Source organism: Rhinolophus ferrumequinum, chromosome 15, assembly GCF_004115265.2.
Source record: "Rhinolophus ferrumequinum isolate MPI-CBG mRhiFer1 chromosome 15, mRhiFer1_v1.p, whole genome shotgun sequence".
In the NCBI taxonomy this organism is placed as follows: Eukaryota; Metazoa; Chordata; class Mammalia; order Chiroptera; family Rhinolophidae; genus Rhinolophus; species Rhinolophus ferrumequinum.
In genome coordinates, this window is record NC_046298.1 from 37101562 (window position 1) to 37128856 (window position 27295).

General features: G+C 36.0%; 1 protein-coding gene across 4 annotated transcripts in view; it reads right to left on the reverse strand.

Moving 5' to 3' along the window:
* Nucleotides 1-11071: 11071 nt before the first annotated feature.
* LOC117034919 (zinc finger protein 420) overlaps nucleotides 11072-27295 on the reverse strand; it is a 107862-nt gene continuing 91638 nt past the window's right edge. For 2 of the 4 annotated variants that reach the window (XM_033128379.1, XM_033128380.1), the window contains exon 5: nucleotides 11077-14227. In XM_033128379.1, the coding sequence (XP_032984270.1) occupies nucleotides 12309-14227 (1919 nt within the window). In that variant the 3' untranslated portion in view covers nucleotides 11077-12308. Of the gene's footprint in view, nucleotides 14228-20244; nucleotides 20332-27295 lie in introns of those variants that run through there. The other 2 variants (XM_033128381.1, XM_033128378.1) reach the window with 2 other exon arrangements.

A 27295-nucleotide genomic window follows, 5' to 3' on the forward strand; every position in this document is an offset into this window, starting at 1 on the left:
TTTTTTTAATGTGGCATATTTCTTTCATCTAATTCATTTTTATTGAGATATAATTAATATACAATATAATTCATCACTTTGGAGTGTACAATTCAGCATTTTTACTATATTCACAAAATTCTGCCACCATCACCCCTATCTAATTCCAGAACATTTTATCATCCCATATGATTAACAATCACTAGCTATTTCCCCCCAACCACTCCAGGCCCCAGCAACCACTAAACTACTTTCTGCCTCTATGAGTTTGCCTATTCTGGATATAAATGGAATCCTACAATGTGTTGTCTTTTATGACTGATTCTTTCAACTACTTCAATTACCATGTTTTCAACATCCATGTTGTAGCATAGATCAGTACTTCAATTTTAAAAAAATAAAAAATAGTTTAGTTTTTAGAGAAGTTCTAGGTTCACAACAAAATTTAGTGAAAGGTACAGAGATTTCCCACATATCCCTGCCCCCTCATATGCATGGCCTCCCCGTTATCCACAAATGTACACACCAATGTGGTATATTTGTTATAGTTGATGAATTTGTACTGATACATCATTGTCACCCAAAGTCCATAGTTTATCTCAGAGTTCACTCTTGGTGTTGTACATTCTATGGGTTTGGATAAATTTATGATGACACAGATTCATCATTATAATATCATAAACAGTAATTTCACCATCCTGTTTTCTGTTTATCCCTCTCTCCTCACTAACTACTAGTAAACACAGATCTTTTTACTGTCTCCATAGTTTTGCCTTTTCCAGAATGTTTTATAGTTGGAATCATATAATATGTAGCCTTTTCAGACTGACTTCTTTCACTTAGTAATATGCATTTAAATTTCCTTCATGTCTTTTTGTGGCTTTATAGCTCATTTCTTCTTAGCATTGAATAATATTTCATTGTTTGGGTGTACCAGAGTTTATTATTTGTTCACCTGCTGAAGGACATCTTGGTTGCTTCCAGACTTTGCCAATTATAAATAAAACTGACATAAAGATATGTGTGCAGGTTTTTGTGTGTACATAAGTTTTCAACTCCTTTGGATAAGTGTCAAGGAGCTCAATTTCTGGATCATTTGGTAATAGCTTAATTGCTCTTTATTGCCCCCAAATATTTCATTATATGGCTATGCCACATTTTAATTTATCCATTCATCAATGGATAGACATTTGGATTATTTCCACATTTTGATTATTATGAATATTGCTGCTATGAATATTTTTGTACAACTTTTGTGTGGACCTGTGTTTTCATTTCTCTTGGGTATATCACTAGGAGTGGAATTACTAGATCACATGGTAACTGTATGCCTAAATTTTTGAGGAACTACCCAAATGTCTTCCAAAGTGACCACATCATTCTCAACACCAATGTATGAGGGTTTCCATTTCCCTACATCCTCACCAATACTTGTTATTGTACATCATTTAGATTATAACCATCCTAGTGGGTGTAAAGTGGTACTACTTATGGTTTTGATTTGCATTTCCTTAATGACATGATGTTGAGCATCCTTTCATGTGCGGATTAGCCATTTGTACATTTTTGGAGAAATATCTATTCAAATCCTTTTCCAATTTTAAATTAGTGTCTTAGTTAAGGTTCTATAACAGACTACCAGAGATTGCATGACTTAAACAACACTTTTATCTCTCACAGTTCTAGAGTCTAGAAATCCCAAACTCAAGGCACCAGCATATTCAGTGTCTAGTAAGGTCACTTTTACTGGCTTGCAGATGACGACCTTCTGATTGTATCCTCACAATGCCAAGAGAGAAATCATCTCTGTGTTTTTTATAAGAGTACTAACCCCATTCATGAAGGCTCCACCCTCATGACTTAATTACCTCCCAAAGGCTCCATCTCCAATACCATCACATTGGAGATTAGGGTTTCAACATATGAATTTGGGGGAGGGACATAAACATCATGGTCATAACAATTGGCTTCTCTTTATTGACAAGCTGTAAGAGTTCTTCATATATTCTGAATACAACTTCTGCTATGGTCTGAATGTTTGTTTCCCCTGTAGAACCAAACTAAAATGGACTCATTATGTCAGAGACAAAATGGAGTCAACGCAGGTCCACATGGGAAACTTAACCTTACAGGAATTTACAGCTCTTCTTAGAAATCCACACAGGGCACCAACAAATCACCAAATACCAACTCTGTTTACACCATCTTTGGACTTCCTTGTTCCCCTGACTCAGCTACCCTGATCCAAATAAGAAAGAAGACCACTAGGCAACTGATCAGTCAAAAAAGCCAAATAACTTCCGTATTTATCTCAAAAAAATCTCTTAGCCTGTGAGCAACTTGGAACTCATTGCTCCTTGAGCTACCTGGCATGCAGGTCAAAAGCCTGACAATAAACATATCTTTCTGCTTTGTTTTATTCAGCATGCAGAGTTTGGATTTTGGAACCCCATTCCTCAATTCATACATCAAATACTAATGCCCAGTGTAATAGTATTTGGAAGTGGGGCCTTGGGAAGATGATTAGGTCGTGAGATTAGTGCCCTTATAAAAGAGGCACCAGAGAGTTCCCTTGCCTCTTCAACCATGTGAGGACACAGTGAAAAGATGTACATCTGTGAACCAAAAGAGGACCATCATGACATGGAATCTTCCAGTGCTTTGATCTTGGACTTTATATGCTACAGAAAGTGAGGAATAACTTTCTGTTGTGTATAAGCCACCAGCTATGGTATTCTGTTATAGCAGCCCAAAAAGACTAAGACAAGTCCCTTATAAGATATGTTATTTGCAAACATTTTCTCCCATTTTGTTTATTGTCTTTTTACTTTAATGGTGCGTATTGAGGCAAAATAAGTTTTTAATTGTGAAGAACTCCAATTTATCTATGTTTTTTTGTTGTTGTTTGTGCTTTTGCTATCCTAAGAAACCATTAATCCAAGGTCACAAAGATATACACCTATGTTTTGTTCTAAGAGATTTATAATTTTAGCTCTGACATATTTCTGCATCAATTGTTATAATCATACAGTTTTCCCCTTCATTCTAATAATGTATCATGTTACATTAATTTTAATATGTTGAACCACCCTCACAAGACTAAGATAAATTCCACTTGGTCATAGTATCTAATCTTTTAATAGGCTGCTGAATTCACTAGCATATTACTATTGAGAATATTGTGTTGAAGAACTTTACATTTATATTCATAATGGATATTGGTTTATAGATTTTTTTTTTTTTCCCCTTGTAGTGTCTTTGTTTGACTTTGGTATCAGGGTTATGCTGATCTCATAGTATGATTTTGGACGTGTTCCCTCCATTTCAATTTTTGGGAAGAGTTTGAGGATTACTTGTGTTAATTTTTCTTTAAATGTTTGGTAGACTTTACTGGAGAAGCCATCTGGTCCTGGGCTTTTCTTTGTTGGGAGTTTTTTGATTACCAATTTAATTTCTTTTTTTGGTTATGGTGTATTCAGATTTTCTGTTCATTCTTGAGTTGGTTTTTGTAGTTTGTGTATTTCTAGAAGTCTGCCCATTTTATCAAGATTATCAACTTCATTGGCCTAAATTGTTTATAGTATTCTCTTATAATCCTTTTTATTTCTGTAAAATTGGTAGTAAAGTCTCCTTCACGTCTGATTTCAGTAATCGGAGTCCTCTCACCCTTTTTTAAAAATTGTCAGTCTAGCTAAGTTTATCAATTTTGCTGATATTTTCAAAGAAACGACTTCTGGATTTATTAATTTCCTTTATTTTTGTTATTTTTCTATTTTGTTTAAATCTGTTCTAATCTTAAGTATTTCCACCATCTGATATCTCTGGGTTTTGTTTGTTCTTTTTCTAGTTCTATATGATGTAAATTTAGGTTATTGATTTGAGATTTTTTTCAATGTAAATGTTTACAACTATAAATTTTCCTCTAAGCATTTATTTTGATGTATCCCATAAGTTTTGGTATGTCATGTTTTCATTTTAATTTGTCTCAAGATATTTTCTAATTTCCCTTATGATTTATTCTTTAATATATTGGTTAAGAATGTGTTTAATCTCCATGTATTCATGGATTTTCCATTTTTCCTTCTGTAATTGAGTTCTAGTTTCATTCCACTGGGCTCACTGCAGCCCATAATTTTTGGTATGTTTTCATTTTCATTCATCTCAAGAAATTTTCTAATTTTATTTTTAATTTCTTCTTTAATCCATTGGGTTTTTAAAGAGTGTGTTGTTTATTTCCATATGTATGTAAAATTTCCAGTTTTCCTTCTACTTCTTTTAGTTTTAGTCTATTGTTGGTACACTAAAGATATGGTAAAGATATTTGATATAGTCTCAGTCTTTTAAAATGTATTAAGACTTGTTTTATGGCCTATTACATAATCTGTCTTGGAGAATGTTTCATGTGCACTTGAGAAAAAAAAAATGAATATTCTGCTGTTACCAGGTGGAGTGTCTGTATATATCTGTTAGTGGGTTTATAGTGTTGTTCAAGTCCTCTATTTCCTTACCAATCTTCTGTCTTGTTGTTTTATTCAGTATTGAAAATGGAGTATTGAAGTATAGTTGTATAACTATTTCTACCTTCAATCATGTCTTTTTTACTTAATATATTTTGGAGCTCTGTTAGGTGCATGGTATGGACTGAATATTTGTGTGCCCCTCAAATTCATATGTTGAAGCCCAAGCCCCAAGGTGATGGTATGTGGAGATGGGGCCTTTGGGAGGTAATCAGGGTTGGATAACATCATGATGGTGGAGACTTCATGATGGGATTAGTGCTTTTATAAGAGACACCAGAGAGCTTGCTCATTCTCTTTTTCCATGCTTGGATAAAGCAAGAAGGCAGCCATCTGCAACTCAAGAGAAGAGCCCTCACTGGAAGCAGACTATGCTGCCACCCTGATATCTAAATTCCAGCCTCCAAAGCTATAAAAAAAATTAATTTCTGTTGTTGAAATCACCCAGTCTATGGTATTTTGTTATGGCATCCCAAGCTAAGACAGTGCGTATATGTTTATAATGTTATATCTACTTGATGGATTGAAGCTTTAAAACAAGATCTCTGCCTGACTGCAGAGATAATGGAACAGAAATTTGTGATCACACACAACAAGGAATACACTCTTTGCAAAAATAGTTTGGAGAAGTCACTAAACAAATTGATGGCTGCAATCCTCAACAAACAAAAATCAGCAATCCCTGAGGAAGGGAAGAATCTAATTTCCAGAATTACAACATCATATTACTCAAAATGTCCAGATATCAATAAATAATTACAAAGCATACAAAGAAACAGGAAAATATGTCCCATTAATATATAAAAGAGTTTGGCAGGAAGTATCACAGGAAACCCAGACATTGGAATTACTTATTAAAAATCATTAAACCAACTATCTTAAATATGCTCAATGAGCTAAAGAACTGGCAACTGGACCTGGAGCTGAGCTGCGCCCTCCACAACTAAGACTGAAAGGACAACAACTTGAAGCTGAACGGCACCCTCCACAACTAAGATTGAAAGGACAACAACTTGACTTTGAAAAAAGGCCTGGAAGTACACACTGTTCCCCAATAAAGTCCTGTTCCCCTTCCCCAATAAAAAAAAAAAAAAATCTTGAAAAAAAAAAAAAGAATGTGCATTCTGCTGTAGTGGGTGGAGTGTTCTTTAAATAATATATTTAATTATAGACATAAGACTAAAACAAAGGCAAAAAGTGTCACTCAGAGCATATTTGTATTTATGTCCTGACATATCTGTGTAACTTTTCTATAGGGGATATATTTATTATATATCTATATGCTGAATATACAGAGGGTGCCAAAAAATGTATACACACTTTAAGAAAGGAAAAACCTGTATTAAAATTGTAATACTCAATATATACTGATAACAAAAGATGAATACAAGTCGCATTTGACCTCTGCAATTACAAGAGGTGCTCAAGGTGGTTACCATCAGTGTGCAGACATTTCTGAGCATGGTGAACTACTGCTTAAGCAACGTTGATCAAAGTGTCCACTTGTATTGCTATGCATACCGTTTCAATTTCTTCCCGAAGTACTGCCAGTGTAGCTGGTTTTCTACAGTACACCACATCCTTTAAGGTCCCTCATAGGTAGAAGTCAAGGGGTGTTAAGTCAGGAAAACATTCTTGAATTTCAAATACTACTTCAAAATGGTCTTGCGCTCCTCGAACGACAACTTCCGCCATTTTCTTTGATTGTCCTGCCTGTTGCATGGTGATGCTAGCATTCATTTGATTAACGCCATCTTTTGAGTGACCGTCTTACTACACATGGCTACCATAATTCAATTAAACTTCAAAAAGTAATACATAGATAACATCTCTTAAAATGTGTATACATTTTTTTTGGCATCCCTGGTATATACTAAGTCATGGGCATGCCCATCTTTAAAATTAATAAATACTGCCTATTTCTCTAAAGAAGTTATGATTTTCATTCTCACCAGCAGATGAAATTCCCATTTCTCCAAATCCTCACCAACTTGCCAACTTTATTTTTCCAAAAGATGTTTGTGAGATGGTATCTCAATGTAGTTCTGGTTCACATTTCCCCGATTACTGAAGACGAACAACTTTTCTTGTGTTTATTGATAACTTATGATTTCTCTCTTGTGAAATACCTGCATATGCATTTCACTATTTTTCAATTAGCCTAGTTGAGTTTTTCTGACTGAAAGTTTGTATTTTCAAGATATTGATCTACTATTGTGCCGGTTATCAGTTTATTGCCTCACAGCTCCAAACTCAACTTTTAGTACCTGCTACAATGGTTTGGCTTCTAAGCATTTTCTTCTTTACAATATGATGTTAAACTTTTCAATAGGCTTTTCTTACTGGTCCTGGTGTGGTGTTTTGCACTTTCTTCCTCCTACTACATGGCTGTCCAGCAGAACATTCTGTGGTGCTCTGCCTCAGCTATGAGAGCATGTAATAATCCCTTGGCAATTACGCAGCCCAGCAAGGCGAACTGGATACCTTCCCAGGGCAGACAATGTGAACTGCTGGGTAGCCAGGTGCCCAGAAAAACAATGAGAAATTTTGGCAGGCTGCCAAAATTATACTACATCAATAAAATAACACATAGCTACAAGAATAATGTACTGCTATAAATATAAGGAAAGTCTTCATGTGTGAAAGTTTCTCTGGGATAGAATGTATTTTCCAAAATTGCCCACCAAAATATATCCCATCTCATATGATCTACTTATGACGTGACAGTGTTTCCGTCAAGATGTTAAGTGCCTAAACCAATAGGACGTGGCAGGAGTGAGATTATGTGACTTCCAAGGCTAAATATTGAAGCATCTTTATGGCACATTGTATTTTACAAAGATGGCCATAATGTATTGCATTCTACAAGCTCTTTTGCTATAAGGTTCATTGAGCTGGGACTGCCTCAACCAATGGAGTATGAAAAAGTGATATGTGATTTCTGAGGGTTGATCATGAAAAGCACATGCACTGCCACCTTGTTCTTTGGGACACTCTTGGCACCCAAGCCACTATGCTAAGCAGCCACATGGAGATATGACATAGAGGTATTTTGCATAATGGCCCTATTTGAGGTACAGTTGACAGCCAGAATCAATTACCAGATACATGAGAAAGTCTTCAGACAAGTGAGTCTTCAGATTATTCCAGCCTTCAGCTATCAAGTGACCCCTAGCTTTCAAGCCAACCCATGTGAAGCTGTGTGGATCAGAGATGAGATGTTCCTGCCAAGCCCTGTCCAAATGTTTGTAGATGTGTGAGCCAAATAAATGATCACTGTATTTTAAGCCAAGTTTGGAGTGGTTGTTATGCAGAAACAGAAACTGGAAAGACTGCCAACATATGTAAGTGAAAAAGCAACGCATATTTTTAAAATAGAATATACAATTTATGCATTTTAAAAAAGCAAATGGAATGACTACCTTCTAGGTATGTACATATATTTTCATAAAATATAGTTTCATATGTATTCCTGGAAAAATTACCTAAGTGGGTCATTTCTTGATGGATTTGCAGTATAGCGTGGGAATTGTTTGGGGAATTTGAGTCATAGGCTGTTGCAGGCTATTGGGTTTCATTAGCAGTACATTTACCTCAAAAACTCAGTAGGCTTTCAAACTATTTGCTACTGTTTAATTATAATGCCAAAGATCTTGTATATAGTTTTAAGCTAGATGATTCCTTTTGCTTTCTGGCCCCTTTGCTTTCATTTTTCCAGCCCTTTAAATGTGCCCATGCAATCATCCTGTACATCCCCAGACCATTAAATACCTCATTCACTTCAGTGACTATTTCTTATCTCTTTTAAATCCCAAACCTTTCAAACCCCATAACTTTCACCTATCTTTGCTTACTTCAGGAAAGCACCAAAAGAAGCAAAAAAACACTTCCCAAGACTTCTTCCACCTCATTTACTCATTATTCAGCATCTGCACCCTATATTCTGCCATTCTATTACCAGGAGTAAACTTTCCAGGTTGTTACCTAAAGCTATTCCTTCACCCACTAAATCTTACCCATGTAAGGTCATTGCTCCAGTGAATCTCCCTTCTCTGTCTGGAATCATTTTCACCCCTCTACTAGATTATCCCAATCGGCTTACAGAATTGCTATTATTATTATTATTATTATTATTATTATTATTTATTTTTTTTTAAGAAAGGCAGACTGCCACGTGCAGCGCCTCATTTGGATGTGTCTGGAGTCTTGGAAGCTTGACTACCCTACGTTCTCCTACAAATGGACCTTGAGAGCTTGTTTGGAGGTTCTAGCAGGGGAGCACAGCTACTCGTATACCCTTGACCGAGAAGACGGTCCTCTCCTTTATCGGGGAAGGTCATCCTCTTCGACCGAGCGCGCAGCTTCGGGAGGGACGCACATGGATCGGTGAGGGAGGAAGGGGACACCTGCCTAGCCAGCCAGATCAGCTGAATCAACCCTGGCGATCAATGGGGTGACAGATGTCAGAGCCAGATCGCCCTCACATCCAAGAATTGCTATTACTTCTTCCATCCTGAAAACAAACTCCTATTCCTATTGCCACATTAATTATTAACCTATCTCTATTTCCACTAGCAGCAAAATGCCCCTAAGTGTTTGTCTCTATACTCATTGTCACCAATTTCTAATCTCTTATCAGGCTTTTACTTCTACCACTCCAAAACACACAAAGACCCTGGCTCTTCTCAAGGTCAATGATAACATCGATATTGCTAAATCCAACAGACAATTAGCAAGCCTCCTATTATGTAATCTGCAAGCAGTATTTGATACCATTGATCATCCTTCCTTTGACTCACTTTCATTTGGCTTCTGTGATACTAGACTGTTGGTTTTTCCTTCCATCTCACTGATCCTCCTTTCCATCTTTGCTGGACTTTTATCCTTAAACTCTTAATGTGGATCAGTCCTTGGTGTTTTTCTTTTCTCTCTCTACACTCAGGTCCTTAATGATCTTAACCTGCCTCATGATTTTAAATAACTACCAAATTAATATAATTTATAATTACTTATTATAATAACTACCAAATTATTTCTAGAACAGTGAAAGCTAGAACACCCAAGTGCTTACTCAGTGTTGTCATTTTGTCTAAAAGACATATCTAACTCAATTATGTTAAGAATTGAACTCCCGATCTTCCCCCACAAACCTGATGGAATTGCACCTTTCCCCATCTCAAGCTGCTGAGAACATCTTTCCAGTTGCCTGGGACCAAAACCTTTGGGTCAAAGTGAATATGGACTTTTCTCTCTCACAACCAACATCTAACCTCTAAACAAAACTTGCTTGCTCTATCATGTTTACCATATATCTAGACTCCCACCACTTCTCACCATTATTATCCTGGTCTAAGCCACTGTCATTTATCTGAATTAATGCCACAGTTTCCTACTCATAGCCACTTAATTTTTTTGTTTTGTCTTTAAACACAATAGCAGCATGTCAGATCATGTCCTCTGCTGAAAACTCTCCAATGGCTGCATTTACCTCAATAAAATCCAAAATGCTTACAATGACTTACAAGGCCTTATAAGATAGGACCATTATCTCTCTGACCTCACTTATTAATCGCCCACTTGCACAAACCTGTACGATGGCTTCACTCACATTCCTCAATTATACTAGCATCATCCCATAGTCCCACAGAGCCTTTGTTCTAGCCTTTCCCTCTGCCTGGAATGTTCTTCCCTTAGATAACCACTGACTCACTCCTTCATCCCTTCAAATCTTTCCTTCTCTGTAGTCTACTCTGATCATTCTATTTCATACAGCAACCTAAACTGTCATATTCCCCACAACTCCTTTTGAATGACTTTCCTTCCCATAACGCTTAGATTCTAACGTACCCTACAATGTATTATTAGTCTATTTCCTCCTGCTAGAATTGTTCATTGATATATCCCAAACACCTAATAGAATGGCTGGAACACAGTAAGCATTTAATACGTAAGAACAATAGGTTTTTAGAATAGGTTTGGGGAAAGCATTTTAAACTTTTCTTTCCTAGCGACTCACTGCCTTTGCCTGGATGGGTAATGGTCTCATTTCTTGTTTAGGCTGCCACTTTAAATCCCTTAAGTGGCTTCAGTTAAAGATAATCAGTTTGGCATTTTGAAACCCACAATGCTCAAAATTCTGAAATTTACCATCAACCTGGATTGCACACCTGCATCTCTCAACAAAGCAATGTTGCTTTCAATGTCTACTAGCAGCCTCTGCAGCTCACTCTACACTAAATTTCTTTCACAGGACATCATTACTGAATGCAGCAAGAAGCATCGAACACATACATTCTGAATCACTACTACCATTTATGCTAACACGACAGCCTTGAGTGGCACAAGATATGCCTTGTGAGATAGAATGGGAGGGAGTCTGACCAAATATCTTGTCTATAAAAACAAGAACCTTGAGTTTTCTAGCCTGAGGTGGGTAGATCCTCATTCTGCATAACCTTAAGACACATTTGAGATTTCTTTTATCCATGGCATTCCATATCCAGGTACAAAATTTTATATCCTTAATGATTTTTAGTGTTAATAAGAAAATGACAACAGCCTCAACAAATAAGTTTATTTTTATATAAAGAAATACAGGAAGCAGGCAGACTAGAGATGTTATGGCTGTTCCATAAAATTAGCTGAGGTGTATATTTGCTCTGTGTTTTTGCTCTATCATCCTTAACATCCATGCTCAAAGTTCCCATTAAACTGTCAGAGCTGCAAATTAAATGTCCACATTGTAGGTAGGGGGGAAAACAGAAGTAGACAAAAAAGGATTTCTTAAATGTCCTACTCATACAAATACCAGTTCTATCTTGTTGATCAGCAAAGGAGGCTGACATAGGTTTTCAACCAAGAACTCTGTTACTGAAAGAAGAGAAATGGATATTGGGTAGAGAAATAGTAGTCTCTGACACAGACTCTCATTTTTTCATTGCGAAATAGTCTGTGATGACAGTTTTTATTTTCAGTTTAATTAAAAGCTGTAAATCCAAGTTTTTAAAAAGTTCCTAGTAGAAAGGTTTATTTTGGCTATCCAATTTTTAAGTTCTAAATAATATTCTTGAATTGTGGTAAGAGAAAGTAGAAAATATGAGTTTTGGAGCTTTGTTACAATTCACACCCTTCCAACAATCCACTGATTAAATCTATTTTTTTTCTTTTTCTTTTTTTTTAAAGTATTAATTTTCTCTTATAGCATATGGGATAAAATCTGAATGAAGCTTTCTCACATTTATTATGGCATACAGTGATCCCCAGTCAAATAATTGGAGTTGTGTTAATGAAAGATTTCTCAATATTCATTATACTAGTAAGTGTCCTCCTCTCATGCAAATTCTCTAAAACTACAATGATAGCCAATATTTGTGATATGCTATGTTCAAGGCACTGTTCTAAGAGATTTACATGTAATAACTCACATAGTACTTCCAAGAATCTTATAGAATATTATTCTTAGGTTTTCTTGCAAACTATTAAATGAAAGTAGAGGTTAAGTATCATGAGAAATGTCACAAAGGAAAGCAACTGAGGGTCAAGATAATGTTGAAAAAGACGTGCTATGGCTAAAGGCCTTCCTATATTTACTACATTAACAAATTACTGTCTATTAAAATGTGCTAAAGTTTAATAGGTTTCCAGTAATAGGTTTTTCTACATGGGTTACATTATATTTCCCCATGTAAATTCATGATACTAACTAAACTTTATGAGGCAAGTGTGCTTCCATATTCACATTTTAAGAATTCTTTGATGATAATGGATTGACCAGAGAAGGCTCTCTATATTAACCACAAAGAATTACATAATTCATATAAAAACTTGTGAGCCATGAGTAAAGTCTATCCCACATTCCTTATATTCAAAAGATTTCTCACTGATATGAATTCTCTGATGTTGAGTTAGTTGTGAACCACGAGTAAAGGCCTTCCCACATTCCTTACACTGATATGGTTTCTCACCGGTATGAATTCTCTGATGTCGAGAAAGATGTGAGCTCTGTGTAAAGGCTTTTCTACATTCTTTGCATTCATAGGGCTTCTCACCAGTATGGATTCTTTGATGCAGAGTAAGTTGAGAACCATGACTAAATGCCTTCCCACATTCCTTGCATTCATAGGGTTTTTCTCCAGTGTGAATTCGCTGATGTTGAGTAAGTTGTGAACCACGAATAAAGGCTTTCCCACATTCCTTACACTGATAAGGTTTCTCCCCTGTATGAATTCTCTGATGCTGTATAAGTAGTAAGCCACGAGCAAATGCCTTCCCACATTCATTACATACATAGGGTTTCTCACCAGTATGAAGTCTCTGATGTTGAGAAAGATGTGAACTCTGAGTAAAGGCCATTCTACATTCTTTACATTCATAGGGCTTCTCACCCGTATGAATTCTCTGATGTTGAGTAAGCTGTGAGCCACGAATGAAAGACTTCCCACATTCCTTACATTCATAGGGTTTCTCACCAGTGTGAATTCTCTCATGTTGAGTAAGTTCTGAGCCACGACTAAAGGTCTTTCCGCATTCTTTACATTCATAGGGTTTCTCACCAGTATGAATCCTCTGATGCCGAGTAAGGAGTGAGCCACGATTAAAGGCTTTTCCGCATTCCTTACATTGATAGGGTTTCTCACCAGTGTGAATTCTCTGATGTTGAGTAAGTTGTGAACCATGACTAAAGGTCTTTCCACATTCCTTACATTCATAGGGCTTCTCATTGGTATGAATTCTCTGGTGTTGAGTAAGCTGTGAGCCACGGATAAAGGCCTTCCCACACTCTTCACATTTATATGGTTTTTCACCAGTATGAATCCTTTGATGTTGCATAAGTAATGAGCCACGAATAAAGGCCTTTCCACATTCTTTACATTCGTATGGCTTTTCCCCATTATGAATTTTCTGATGCTGAGAAAGTTGTGAGCCACAAATAAAAGCTTTCCCACATTCCTTACATTCATAGGGTTTTTCACCGGTATGAATTCTCTTATGTAAAATAAGTTGTGAGAGCTGAGTAAAGACCTTTCTACATTCTTTACAGTCATAGAGTTTCTCACCAGTATGAAGTCTCTGGTGCAGAGTAAGTTGTGAGTTCTGAGTAAAGGCTTTTCCACATTCTTTACATTCATAAGGTTTTTCACCTGTATGGACTTTTTGATGTCGGGTGAGTTGTGAACTACGAATAAAAGCTTTCCCACATTCTTCACATTTATATGGTTTTTCACCAGTATGAATTCTATGATGTAAAATAAGTTGTGAGCTCTGAGTAAAGGCTTTCCCACATTCCTTGCATGCATAAGGTTTCTCACCAGTATGAAGCCTTTGATGAAGACTGAGCTGTGAATCACGACTAAAGGCCTTCCCACATTGCTTACATTCATAGGGTTTTTCCCCAGTATGAATACTCTGATGTTGAGTTAGGTGTGAGGCTCGTCTAAAGGCCTTCCCACATTCCTTACATTTATAGGGTTTCTCAGTAGAATGATATCTGGGATATTGAGATAAGTAAGTATGCTGGTTGAAAATGGACATTTTTTCATATATGATCATTCCTTGCCTGAAATATTCCTTCTGATTTTCCAATGTGCCTCTGACTTCCAAATAATCTCTGGAACTGCACTCCTTAAGATCATAGTTTTCAAGCCTGTCACTCATTTCCCATTGGGATAATTCTGTTTCAAAAGTGTCTTTTTTTGGAGATAACTCCTTATTTGCACACCTTGAAGGCAAATCTGAAAGATAAGAGCACAATAAAAAATTTCTGTTGTCATTTCAGAAGAAATAGACCTTTCATTGTAGAAAATACTACACACGAAAATATACATAGGGAAATTATGTTTTTAAAATATTATTTACTATGACCTATAGTAATATCTACTTACCTTTCACATCACAATCTGCTACATTTATAGTTTCATAAAACAATACCTACCTGTTTTCTATTCTAGTTCTATTTCTGCCTCTCTCCCCTCCTCTCTTCCTCTCTCTTTTTCACCCACACACACACACACACACACAGAGTCAAAACTCACTAAATTGATGTCATGTATCGGTGATGTGTTATTACCTGCAATTTGAAAAAAATATTAGCTTAGAATAATCTCATACATTACCATGTGAAAATGGCATATGAGAGATCAGAGAATAATGAAAACTCTACTAAGAAGATAAGGGAAGAGATTAAGAAAACTTTTTAAGTCAGTAGTTCTAAAAATTTGGTCGGGATCAAAACCACACCTGGGACGCTTGTTAAAATTAAAGATGCCCAGATACCACACCAGACTAACTGAATCTGAATCTAGTGAATCAGAGAAAGAACATGGAGATCGCTGGTTTTAATACTTTCCACCAACTGATTCTGATTCAGATTCAGATTGTGATTTGCTATCTTTTAAATGGCTTCCAAATTAAACTTAGAATAAAATCCAAATGACCTCCATGACTTTGACAATGCTTTTCATGGTCTGGTCCCTACTTATGTATCTGATTTCCCCATGATTCTTCTCTTCTTTATTCACTATTTGCCAAACACACTTGATTTCTTTTGGATCTGAAAAAGTCACAAATCCAATTTGAACTTACAAGTAGTTAGAGCTGCTTCCATGTCTTTGGACTGCTCTTTGAGAAATTCTACACAAATTGACTCTTTCTCATCCTCAGGTCTCAATTTAAATATAAGTTCCTGAATCTTAAACATCCATTTCTGGTATCAGGATGCTAGGTAACACAAATTAGACAAAATATAAAAGGCATCTGACTGAAGGCATTGGAGAGTTAATATTGGAATAAAGAGTTAATGGATAAAAGTTGAAAAATATGAAAACCCAAAGAAATACACTGAACACTTGGGGCCACTTTTCTACTTAGGGAAGTTTTATATCTATAAAAGGCAAATGAAAGGTGGAAAAACTAAGAAGTATTTTGGATCACTTCATAGGGCTTGGGCAACAATAACTGGAGAACAGGGCCCAACATAAATTCTCCATACTTTGGGAGGGGAACTCTGAGGGCTGCAATGAGGAATAAGGGAGAAACAGTAGACCACTCTGGGCAGGGTCTGAAGCCTGAATCATATTTGAATCATCTCAAACCCAGAAATTTGGATTAAGGTAATTCAAGATTGCTTGCCATAAGCAAATCTAAATCTTCACTGAAGATGTATAAGATCATCCAAGTCTTCAAATTACTTTTGTAATTTTTATTTATAATGTCTAGCACTGAACAAATAACTAGGTAAATGAAAGTACAAGATAATTGAAAAACAAGAGACAAAACAGATAAAACAAACAGACCTATAAGGGCTCAACTCATGTATCCACCACCACAGTAATGATACACAATGGTCTATCACTGCTTAATACTCTTGTGATGCCCCTTTGTAGTAAACCTCTCTTCACCCTAATGGTAAATGCCTGGAAACCATTCATCTGTGGCTGCCCCAGTACCTTCTTATAGATGTAAATAAAAGTATATCCATACTAAATCTAACATAAAAATGGAAAAAGAGTATATACACCTCTCCAATTGCCTTCTTTTTCCTCTAGCATAATACTTCCTAGGGACTAGGCACATGGTTATCTTCCTTAGTTCTCACTATCCTTTTCAATCAAGATAATAAGTGCTTTTGTTCACTTATCTTTACTTCAGAGTCTGTTTTGTTTCTTCATGCCTTGTCTGATGTCTTCTCTTATTTACTCTTTTATCCAAGGCCAATTCTGTTTGTTCATCCCAGAAGAATATCTTTATTATTTCTCAGATACTGACACAGGTCAAAGACATAATGAAAGGTTTCTAAAATCTTAGAGAATGTTAGGGATGTTGGAGAGAGAATAAAAACCAATTGTTGAATATAAGGGAAGGAGTCTGGAGTAATGAAGTTCCATAAATTCTATTTTAAAAAGAGGATGCTGGGGGGAAATATAGATAAAGAACTCAAAAAGTCTCATACACTGGGTAAAAAAGGTAAAGGGATTAATAAATATAAATTGGTAGTTACAAAATAGTTATGGGGATGTAAAGCACAGCATAGAGAATATAGTTAGTTATGTTGCAACAACTATGAATAGTGCCAGGGGGCACTAGACTAATTGTGGGGAACCACTGCATAAATTATATAAATGTCTAACCACTATCCTGTACACCTGAAACCAATATAAAATAATACTGAATGTCAACTGTAATTGAAAAAAGAGTAAATAACTAAAAAAAATAAATTTACTAAAAAAGTTAAAAAAAAGAAAAGGTTTCATACACTTGCTAATGGGAATGCAAAACAGCACAACCACGATGAAAAAGAGTTTGGTAATTTCTTAAAAAGTTAACCATATACCTCACATATGACCCAGCAGTCACACTCATAGGTATTTACACTTATGTCCAAATATCTATACAGCAAAGATTATAGCAGCTTTTTTCATAACTGCCCAAAATTGGAAACCCGTATGTCCCTTAAAAATGTGAATGAATCAAACTTTGGTATTTCCATACAATGGAACACTAGTCAGCAATTAATGAAAACAAACTATTGATTCATGCAACAATATGGATAAATATTAAATATATTTTACTAAGTGAAAAAAGCCAGACCCCAAAGGCAACATATTTTGTTTTCGTTTATATGACATTCTGAAGAAGGTAAAACTGTAGGGATGGGAAATATGTCAAGTTTCCATAGGCTGGTGAGGGGGAAGGGATTGGCAACATGAGGGAATTTGAAAATGTAATGGAACTGTTGTGTATTCTGACTGACAATGGATACACTTGATATGTAGGTGGTATATCAGATTTCCTGAAGAACACCAAAATGTTGAATAAAACATGATAAAAATTCTAAAGTATGCCAAGCTTAAATGAAACTAAAGAAGATCCACAGGGACCACAATAAAGTAAGAACCAGAAACTAGAATGGTAAACATGATTTAAAGCCACGGCTACCTTGAGAACATTTACTGACTTCAATTGCCTACCTTTGTATGTTAATGATCTAAAAAAAAAAAAAATCAAAGAGACAAGGCTTTGGGCCAACAATACTTCAGGGATTAGAAAAAAACTTCTTCACAAAATTATAACCTTCAAAGGCCTACAGTTCACAGGGATGGGAAAATAAAATCCTCTGGCCTTAAAGGAAAATGACAAGGACATCATAGTCTTGGCCATTTTAAGAAATTTTACTTTTATTCTGAGACGGGAAACCATTGGAGGGTTATGAGAAGCTGCATGACAAGATCTGACTTTTGGTTAAAAACAAATTGTTTTAAAAGTAAAAAAATAACAGATAGCAGGAAAATACAGAAGCTGGGTAGGCACAATTTAGGAGACTATAGCAGTAATCCACATGGCTCAGACAAGATGATTGTGGAGAAAGGGGTGCAGAAAGTGAAATAGCTATCACTGGATTCTGGATATATTTTGAAGGTATAATGAAGAGGATTTGATGATGGATTGAACATGTTACATGAAAAAGAGAAGTCAAAGAAAAGTCTAAGTATTTTACCTGAGCATCTGGAACAATGAAAGTGCCATTTACTGAGAACTTCTCATTGTAGTAGGAGCAGGTTTGGGAGAGAATATTAAGAGTTTGGTTTTGAACTATATGATATCATAAAGGTATTGAGTAGGCAGGTATACGTACAAATATGGAGTTCTGGTAAGATACTTGGATTAGGTATGTACATTTTGGAGTCATCAACAAATAGATGTCATTTAAAGCTATGGGATTTCATGAGGTTGAGGGAGAGTCTTCCAACAATAAAGAGAAAGGAAGAAAAGGGAAGAAAAGAAAAGGGATGTTTGAGGATTAAGCTCTGAGGCACTTCAACATTTCGAGGTCAGGTAGATGAGAAGGAACCAGCAAAGGAGATGAAGGAGCAGCCAATAAGGATGGAGAAAAATTAGGAGAATGTGGAATCCAGAAGCCAAGTAAAGAAGGATTTTGGTTTTGAGGAATGATCAATTGTATCAAATAATGAGAGATGAAGTAAAATGATGGTTTTTAATTTAACAAAGGCTTCAAGATAGAAGATCTGAGTATACATAAATAACCACATAAGAATTTTAAATTTGAGTTTAATGGCTATGTTCCTAAAAGGCAACAGATACTGATGACTGACAGTACTACTGGCAAGATCATCCAAACCATTTAATATATAATTCCAATCATTTGTAACTGTTGTTAAATATATGAAAATATGGAAATATACCTGTCATTTTACAAAGTTAAATTAACTCAGGTAACAAAACTGGACAAAAAGAGCTGAGTAAAACGAAGCTAATTTCATGAACAAACATGGGTAAAATTTTAAAATAAAGTATTTGCAACATAGAATCTAGCTGTATATTTGAGTTCTAACATATCACGATCAAGTAAGGTTTATCCCACAAATGCAGGAATAGTTCAACATCAGAAAATCTATTTTCGATCCTTTATTAAAAAGTAAAAACTCTCTAAGACCAGAATGTCTCTTCCTCCTCATTAATGGTATGTCCAGAAACGTATAGAAACATATTTAATATTAGGTTCATGCAAAAGTAATTGCGGTTTAAAAGGTTAAAAATAATTGCAAAAACTGTGATTACTTTTGCACCAACCTAATAAACATCAGAAGCACTCCCAATAAAGTTCAAAAAAAGACAAGAATTATTTGTTTTCAAGTTGTGAAATACTAAAATATTTAGGTTCTACTTAATATAGTTTTTAAAGTATAGAAATAGAAATAGAAAGAGATAATACATTATATGTAGAGAGCAAAATGATCTACTGATAATCCAGTATTATCCACTGAAAAACTATTAGATATTTCTATAAGATTATTATCAACTTACAGAAATCCATACATTGCTATATTTGTGTAAATATATATGCATCAGTAGTAACCATTTAGAAAACATCAGAGAACAAAATATTGCTATTTATAATGTCAATAAAACTTATAAAGTACTGAGGAAATTACTTAACAAAAAATGTGGAAGACATTTTAAGAAAAAAAATAATGAATCTTTATAGGAAGACATAAAACGAATAGTACATATAGCATGCATGTTGACAGATAGAAGGAATCAATATTGTTTAAGTATGTGAATAGTGTACCAGATTTCCTGAAAACACCATGAAATGCTGGATAAAATATGACAAACATCCTTTTAAAAGTATGCCATGCTTAAAAGAAAGTAAAGAAAATCCAGAGGAGGCACAATGAAGTGAGAACCAGAAACTGGAGAGAAAAACATGCTCTGAAGTCACAGCACTGAGGATATTTGCTGAATTTAATTGCCTAAAAGTTTGTATCTTAACAGTCTGAAAAAACATCCAAGAGACAAACCCTTGAACCCGCAATCAACCTCTTTACAAAATCATAACTATCCAATGCCTATATTTCAGAGAAAGGGGAAAAAAAATCCGTCTGACCACAAAAGAAAATTACAACGAACAAGATCCATATGGAGGAAAAAATGCTACGGATAAGTCATCATTACAGAAGAGCCCCCATACATGCAGGAAATTGCAGAATTAGACCTGTTCCCCAGAAACTGAAGTTGTTGAATGATACATATATTAATAATATAAATGCTTGAAATATAAGAAAATATACAGTCAAAACCATGAGAAAGGGACTATATAGGTATTGTAAAAAGATCTAGGAGAGGAGGAAAATATCAAACTTCTGGAAATAAAACAATATAATTAATTATATTAAAATCTTAGAGAAAAAAATTTTTTAAAGCAGCCAGAGAGAAATTACAGATTACTTACAAAAGGAACAACAATGAGACAGATGTCAGACTTCTCAAGAGCAACAACAGAAGCCAGAAGACAGTGGAATAAAATCTTCAGAGTGCTGAGAAAAAAATAATTGTCAGTATATACCCAGTTAAGTCATCAGGCAAGAATGAAAGTGAAACAAGGTTACTTTGCAACAACAACAATAAAAAGGGAGAGTATTTACTAACAATAGGCATTGCCTAATGTATTTTTATGATAAATAAAATGATCCCAATAGGAAGGTATGATGGAAGAGGAATAGTGTGCAAATAAAAGGATAATCATGTGAATAAATCTACAAGAAAACAGTATCATTATAAAACAAAAATAATGCCCATTTGGGGAGTTAAAAAGAAAAGAGAACTAAAATACCACACAATAATAACATATTAGATGGGAAAGACTGATCAAAGTTAAAGTGTCCTAAAATCCTTTATATTGTCCTGTGAGAAAGAACACATTAACCTGTGTTAAGTACATATTTGTTAAGTGACACAAACAATAATGATAATGATTAGAGGACCAAAACAGGCAGAACTACTCCTAAAATATTTAAATTCATCAGTAATCACAGGAATATGTGAACGATTTTTTAAATCTATAAATTGACGAAGATATTTTAAGTGATAACATCTAGTGCTGGTAAAAGTGTAGAAAGAGTACCGTCATACATTGCTGGAACACCCCCATAAGAATTTTGTGACAATGAGATACATAATTGACATAGAGATATCAATCTCTCATCTTTCTTATAGAACCTCAACTCGCTGCCACAATAGCCACAAATTTATTTTAAGGTAGACACAATCCTTTGTATCTGTGTTTCTCAACTTGTTGGTCTTGAAATCCTAGAGATGAAAATGGGGCATATAGTTTATTTCAAGATAAACTCTGTAAAGCAGTATGCAAACTAAATATTGTATGTGGCTTGAATAACTATTTTAATATTAGTTTAAACATTTATCATCCAATAAAATACTTAGTTTCCATTAAATAAGCACATTTTTTCACACATCATTACAATTCATAAACACTATAAAACTGCATTTGCATTAAGAGAAATGGAAAACAAGACCCGGTCTTATTTTCAGGGAAATAAGGTAGGGCTTATTTTATATTACAAGCATCCTAAAAAACCATGCTAGGGCTTATTTTCCAGTTAGGTCTTATTTTCAGGGAAACTCAGTATGTATTTGTATTTGATAGATTGCTTGTCTCCATTTCGTTTAGTTCTTTTCTGGAGTTTTGTCTTTTTCTTTCATTTGAGACGTGTTTCTTTGCCCTCAGATTTTGACTGACACCCTGTGTTTGTTTCTCTATATTAGGTGGGTCCATTACATCTCCCTGTCTTGACAGAGTGGCCTTAGAGAAGGTGTCGTGTGGAGCCCAGTGGTGCAGTCTTCATCACCAGAGCCAGGTCCTCTAGGGGTGGCCCGTGTGGGTTGTGTGTGCCCTCCTGTTGCAGTTGGGCCTAGACTGCTGCTGGCGTATCACTGGGTAGGGTTGACCCTCAGTCCCTCTAGCTGTGAGAGCAGGCTGTGACTAAAGCAGATGAATTGTTGTCTGGGGGCTGACCCCATGTAGTGACAGTTGCTTTATTGGGGCTCTGGTGCCAGTCAAGTCTGTTCTTTATGTCAGTCATTTGTGAAACTAGCCTGTTTCCCTGAAAATAAGACCTAGCCAGACAATCAGCTCTAATGTGTCTTTTGGAGCAAAAATTAATATAAGACCCAGTATTACATTATATTATATTAACTATATATTATATTATATTACATTATATTATATATTACATTATATTATATCTGGTCTTATATTATAGTAAAATTAAGACCAGGTCTTATGCTAAGTTTTGCTCCAAAAGACGCAGTAGAGCTGATTGTCCAGCTAGGTCTTATTTTCGGGGAAACATGGTAGTTAGGTGGTGCTCAGGTGTGGTCGAAACATTCCTCCATATGTGTTGGTTCTGGAGCCTCCTGGGACAGGCTCCTGTGCAGGCTAAGGTCAGCTGCTGCTTGTGCCTAGCTTGGTGCTGCTTGGTAGGAGCTATGAAGTGATCTGAAGTTGGTTGTTACTTTTGATGGGCTTCCTGGTGCTTTGGGAGATGCTACTGTGTGAACCAAGGTCGGCAGCCACTTGTATCTGGCTTGGGACCCTTTGGTAGGCAACACAATGTAAGCTGAAGCCAGCTGCCTCTTGTGCCTCATTTGTCACCACTTATTTGAAACTGCATTCCAGGCCAAAACTGGCTGCTGCATATGACAGGCTTGGGGCCACTTTAATGGGAATAGCAATGCAAGTTAAGACCAGTTGCCACTACTGTTTACCTGGGGCCATTTAGCCATAGCTACAAGGCACACAGAGGTCGGCCGCTGCTTGCTTGGGGTTTGTGGGCCTTTGAGATATTTTGGGAAAGTCTGCAGCATGAGCTGAGGTAGGCTGCTTGTGTGGAGGAGTCACTCAAAGAGGCTCAGGCTGAGAGAGCATGTTGGGTGGGGGAGAGTCTTTAGGAATCACCAGGCTGAGGCAAACGATGTTTGACAGGTTGATGTAGATCATAGATTTGGCTCCTGCCTGCCTGTGCCAAGCTGGCAGGGTGGGGGACACCTCAACAAAGGAACAGTGGTGCCTGGCAGCGCTTCTGTCTGAAAAGAGAGTTGACCTGACTCCTGCCCCTCCAGTGCTTGCCCTGAAGTCCACTTCAATACTCCCTGTATTTCCTCAGTGCTTTCTGAGCTGCTTCCCCTGTGCTAGAGCTTACAGCTAGTGAGTTTGTAAACAAGTGAGTCTGTCTGTGGTCCTTGTAAGACCTGTGTCTTGTCTCCCACAGACCTTAGTCTTTTTCTGACACAATTCATGCTAGTTTTCAGTCAAATATTACAGAGACTTATTTTGCCAGCACTGGTGGACTAGGCTGAGAAGCCAGGTATAGGTCTGGGACCCCTCGCTTGTCAGGGTGGACTTCTCCAGCCAAGATATCCCTCCTGATTCTTTTTCTTTTTCTCATTTTTTTCTTTTTCTTTTGTCTTTATTTCCCTTTTTTCCCTCCTGATTCTCAATCACCACACCCTGGGGATGGGACCTGCCTGTTCTGCATCTCTGCTCCTTCTACTAGTCTCAAAGTGGATTCTCCTTTACATCCTTAGTTATGGGAATTCTGTTCAACTAGTCTTCAGGTGGTTCTCCATGATGGTTGTTCAATAATTTAGTTGTAATTTTGATGTGGTCAAGGAAGGAGGCGAGCACAGAGTTTACCAGTTCTGCCATCTTGATCAGAAGTCTCTAGGTTTACAACTTTATAATATGACATCTGTATACTCCATTGTGTGCTCACAAACCAAAATCAAGTCTTTCAGTCATCATACCTGACCCTCTCTATACTCTTCATCCTCCCCACTGCTTACCTTCCCCCTGGTAACCACCATTCTGTTATATGTATGAGTTTTTTCTTTTTTATTTGTTGATTTTATTTTATATTACACATGACTGAAATCATATGGTTCCTGTCTTTTTCCATCTGACTTATTTCACTTAGCATAATACTCTGAAGGTCCACACATGTTGTCACAAATGGCAATGTTTCATCTTTTTATGGCTGAGTAGTATTCCATTGTATATATGTACCACATCTTTATCCATTCATCCATCAAAAGACACTTAGGTTTTTTTCCATGTCTTGGCTGTTGTAAATAGTGCTGCCATGAAAACAGGGATACAAATAAGTGTTTTCAAATTTTTTGAGTAGATTCCCAGAAGAAGGATTGCTAGGTCATATGGTAGCTCTATTCTTAATTTTTTGAGGAACATTCATTCTGTTTTCAATAGTGCTTGCACTAATTTACATTCCCACCAGTAGTGTGCAACGGCTGCCATTTTTCCACATCCTCTCCAACACTTATTTCTTGTCTTATTGATAACAGACATTTAAACAGGTATGAGATGACATCTTGTTGTGGTTTTGATTTGCCTTTTCCATATAACTAGTGATATTGAGCATCTTCTCATATATCTGTTGGTCATCTGTATGTCTTCTTGGGAAAAGTGTCTGTTCAGGTCCTCGGCCCATTTTTCAATTGGATTTCTTTTCGTCCTTGAGTTGTATGAATTCTCTATATATTTTGGATATTAGCCCCTTATGGGAGATACCGTTGCAATTATCTTTCCCCATTCAGTTGGTTTTCTTTTTGTTTTGATGGTTTCTTTTGCTGTGTAGAAGCGTTGTAGTTAGATATAGTCCCATTCATTTATTTTTATTTTATTTGCTTTGACTTTGGGGTCAACGCCACAAAACCCCCTCTGAAACCAAAGTCCCTAAGTTTAGTGCTTATGTTTTCTTCTGTGTATTTTATTGTTTTAAGTCTTTCGCCCATTTTGAGTTAATTTTGTGTGTGTAGTGTCAGGTAGCAGTCTAATTTCATTATTTTCATGTGGATTTCCAGTTTTCCGAACACCATTTATTGAAGAGACTTTCCTTTCTCTATTGCATATTTTTGGCTCCTTGCCTGAAATTTAGTTGCCTGTATATGCGTGGGTTTATTTCTGGGCTCTAAATTCTGTTCCATTGGTCTGTAGTTTGTTTTTCTGCTAGTACCATACTGGTTTGATTACTGTAGATTTGTAGTATAGTTTGAAATCAGTGAGTGTGACACCTCCAGCTTTGCTCTTTTATCTCAGGATTGCTTTGGGTTCTTTTGTGGTTCCATACAAATTAGATAATTTTTTGTTCTATTTTTTTGTTCTAAAAATGTCATTGGGATTGCATTAAATCTGTATATTGCTTTAGGTAATATGGCCATGTTAACAATGTTGAATCTTCCAAGCCATGAACACAGAATATCTTCCCACTTTTTTGTATCTTCTTCAGTTTCTTTCAGCAATGTCTTGTAGTTTTGAGTGTACCAGTCCTTCACATCCTTTGTTAAGTTTATTCCTAGGTGTTTTATTCTTTTTGTTGGACAAGGCTCATAATACCAGCATGGGCCAGGGATCTGTGTCCTACACAACTAGACTGAGAAACAACGGATTGAACAGGAGTGGCTGGGGGGAGGCAAAAGAAAGAGGGGGGAAGAGCTCCTTTCAACATTTCTCATAATGCAGGTCTTGTGGTACATTCTGTCAGCTTCTGCTTATCTGGAAAAGCCTTTATTTCTCCTTCATATCTAAAGATAACTTTGTTGGATATAATAACCTTGGCTGATGTTTTCTCTCTTTTAATATTTTGAATATTTCCTTCCACTCTGTCCTGTCTTGCAATGTTTGTACTGAAAAATCTGATGATAATCTGATGATAATCTAATGGGCTTTCCTTTGTGGGTTAGCCTTTTTCCCCCTGACTACCTTGAGATTTCTTTTTCATTAATTTTTGATAACTTGAATAAAATGTGTCTTGGAGATGTTCTTTTTGCATTGATATAATTAGGTGTTCTGTTAGCTTTTTCTATTCTAAAGTCCAGTTCTTTCCACAGGCTTGAGAACTTCTCATCGGTTATTTCTTTGAGTAGTCTCTGTGTTCCCTTTTCCCTCTCTTCTTCTGGTATACCCATTATCCTTATATTGCTCTTTCTAATGTAGTTAGATAGTTCTCATGGAGTTCTTTCTTTTTTTTTCACTCCTAGTTCTCTTTCTTCTTTCTCCTAGGTCATAGTAAGGGTCACAATCATAGTAGGTCACAATCATAGTAGGGGACTTTACTGATACAAATGTGGACAGATCCTCCAGGCAGAAAAATCAACAGAGAAACAGCGGTCTTACACGACACTCTTGAGCAGATGGATTTAATTGATAATTTTACAGCACTTCACCCCAAAGCTACAGAATATACATATATTCTTCTCAGGTGCACATGGAACATTTTTCAAGATAAACCACATGTTAGGCCACAAAACCAATTTCAATAAATTTAAGAAGACTGAAATCATATCAAACATCTTCTCTGACTACAGTGCTATGAAACTAGAAATCAATTACAAGAAAAAAACTGAAAAACACACAAACACATGGAGACCAAATAACATGCTACTAAATAATGAATTGGTCAACAATGAGATCAAGGAAGAATGCAAAAGATACCTTGACACAAAACCAAAATGAAAACACAATGACCCAAAATCTATGGGACACAGTGAAAGCAGTCTTAAGAGGGAAATTCATAGCAACGCAGGCATACCTAAAAAAACAAGAAGAATCTCAATCAACAGTCTATCTTCACACTTAAGGGAACTGGAAAAAGAAAAGCAATATAAGCCCAAGGAAGGAAATAATAAAGATCAGAGTGGAAATAAATGAAATAGAGTCCAAAAAATATATATATATATAAAAGATCAATAAAACCAAGAGCTGGCTTTTTGAAAAGATAAACAAAATCGACTAACTTTTAGCCAGACTCATCAAGAAAAAGCAGAGAGGATCCAAATAAATAAAATCAGAAATGAAAGAGAAGTGATCACAGACACCACAGAAATACAAAAATTTAAGAAAATACTATGAGCAACTATATGTCAACAAATTAGACCACCTGGAAGAAATCGATAAATTCCTAGAAGCATACAATCTTCCAAGGCTGAATCAAGAAGAAACAGAAAAATCTGAACAGACCGATTATTACCAATGAAATGGAATCAGTAATCAACAAGCTCCCAACAAACAAAAGTCCTGGACCAGATGGCTTCACGAATGAATTTTAGGAAACATTTAAAAAAGAATTAACACCCATTCTCCTCAAACTATTCCAAAAAATCCAGGAGGAGGGAAGGCTCCCAAGCTCATTTTATGAGACAACCATTATCCTGATCCCAAAACCAGACAAAGACATTACAAAAAAAACACAAAAAACTATAGGCTGATATCCCTAATAAATAGATGCAAAAATTCTCAACAAAGTATTAGCAAACCAAATTTAGCAATTCATTAAAAATATCATACACCACAATCAAGTGGGACTCATTCCTGGTATGCAAGGTTGGTTTAATATCCACAAATCAGTTAAGGTGATATACCATATAAAAAAATAAAGAAATAAAAATCATATGGCCATATCAATGGA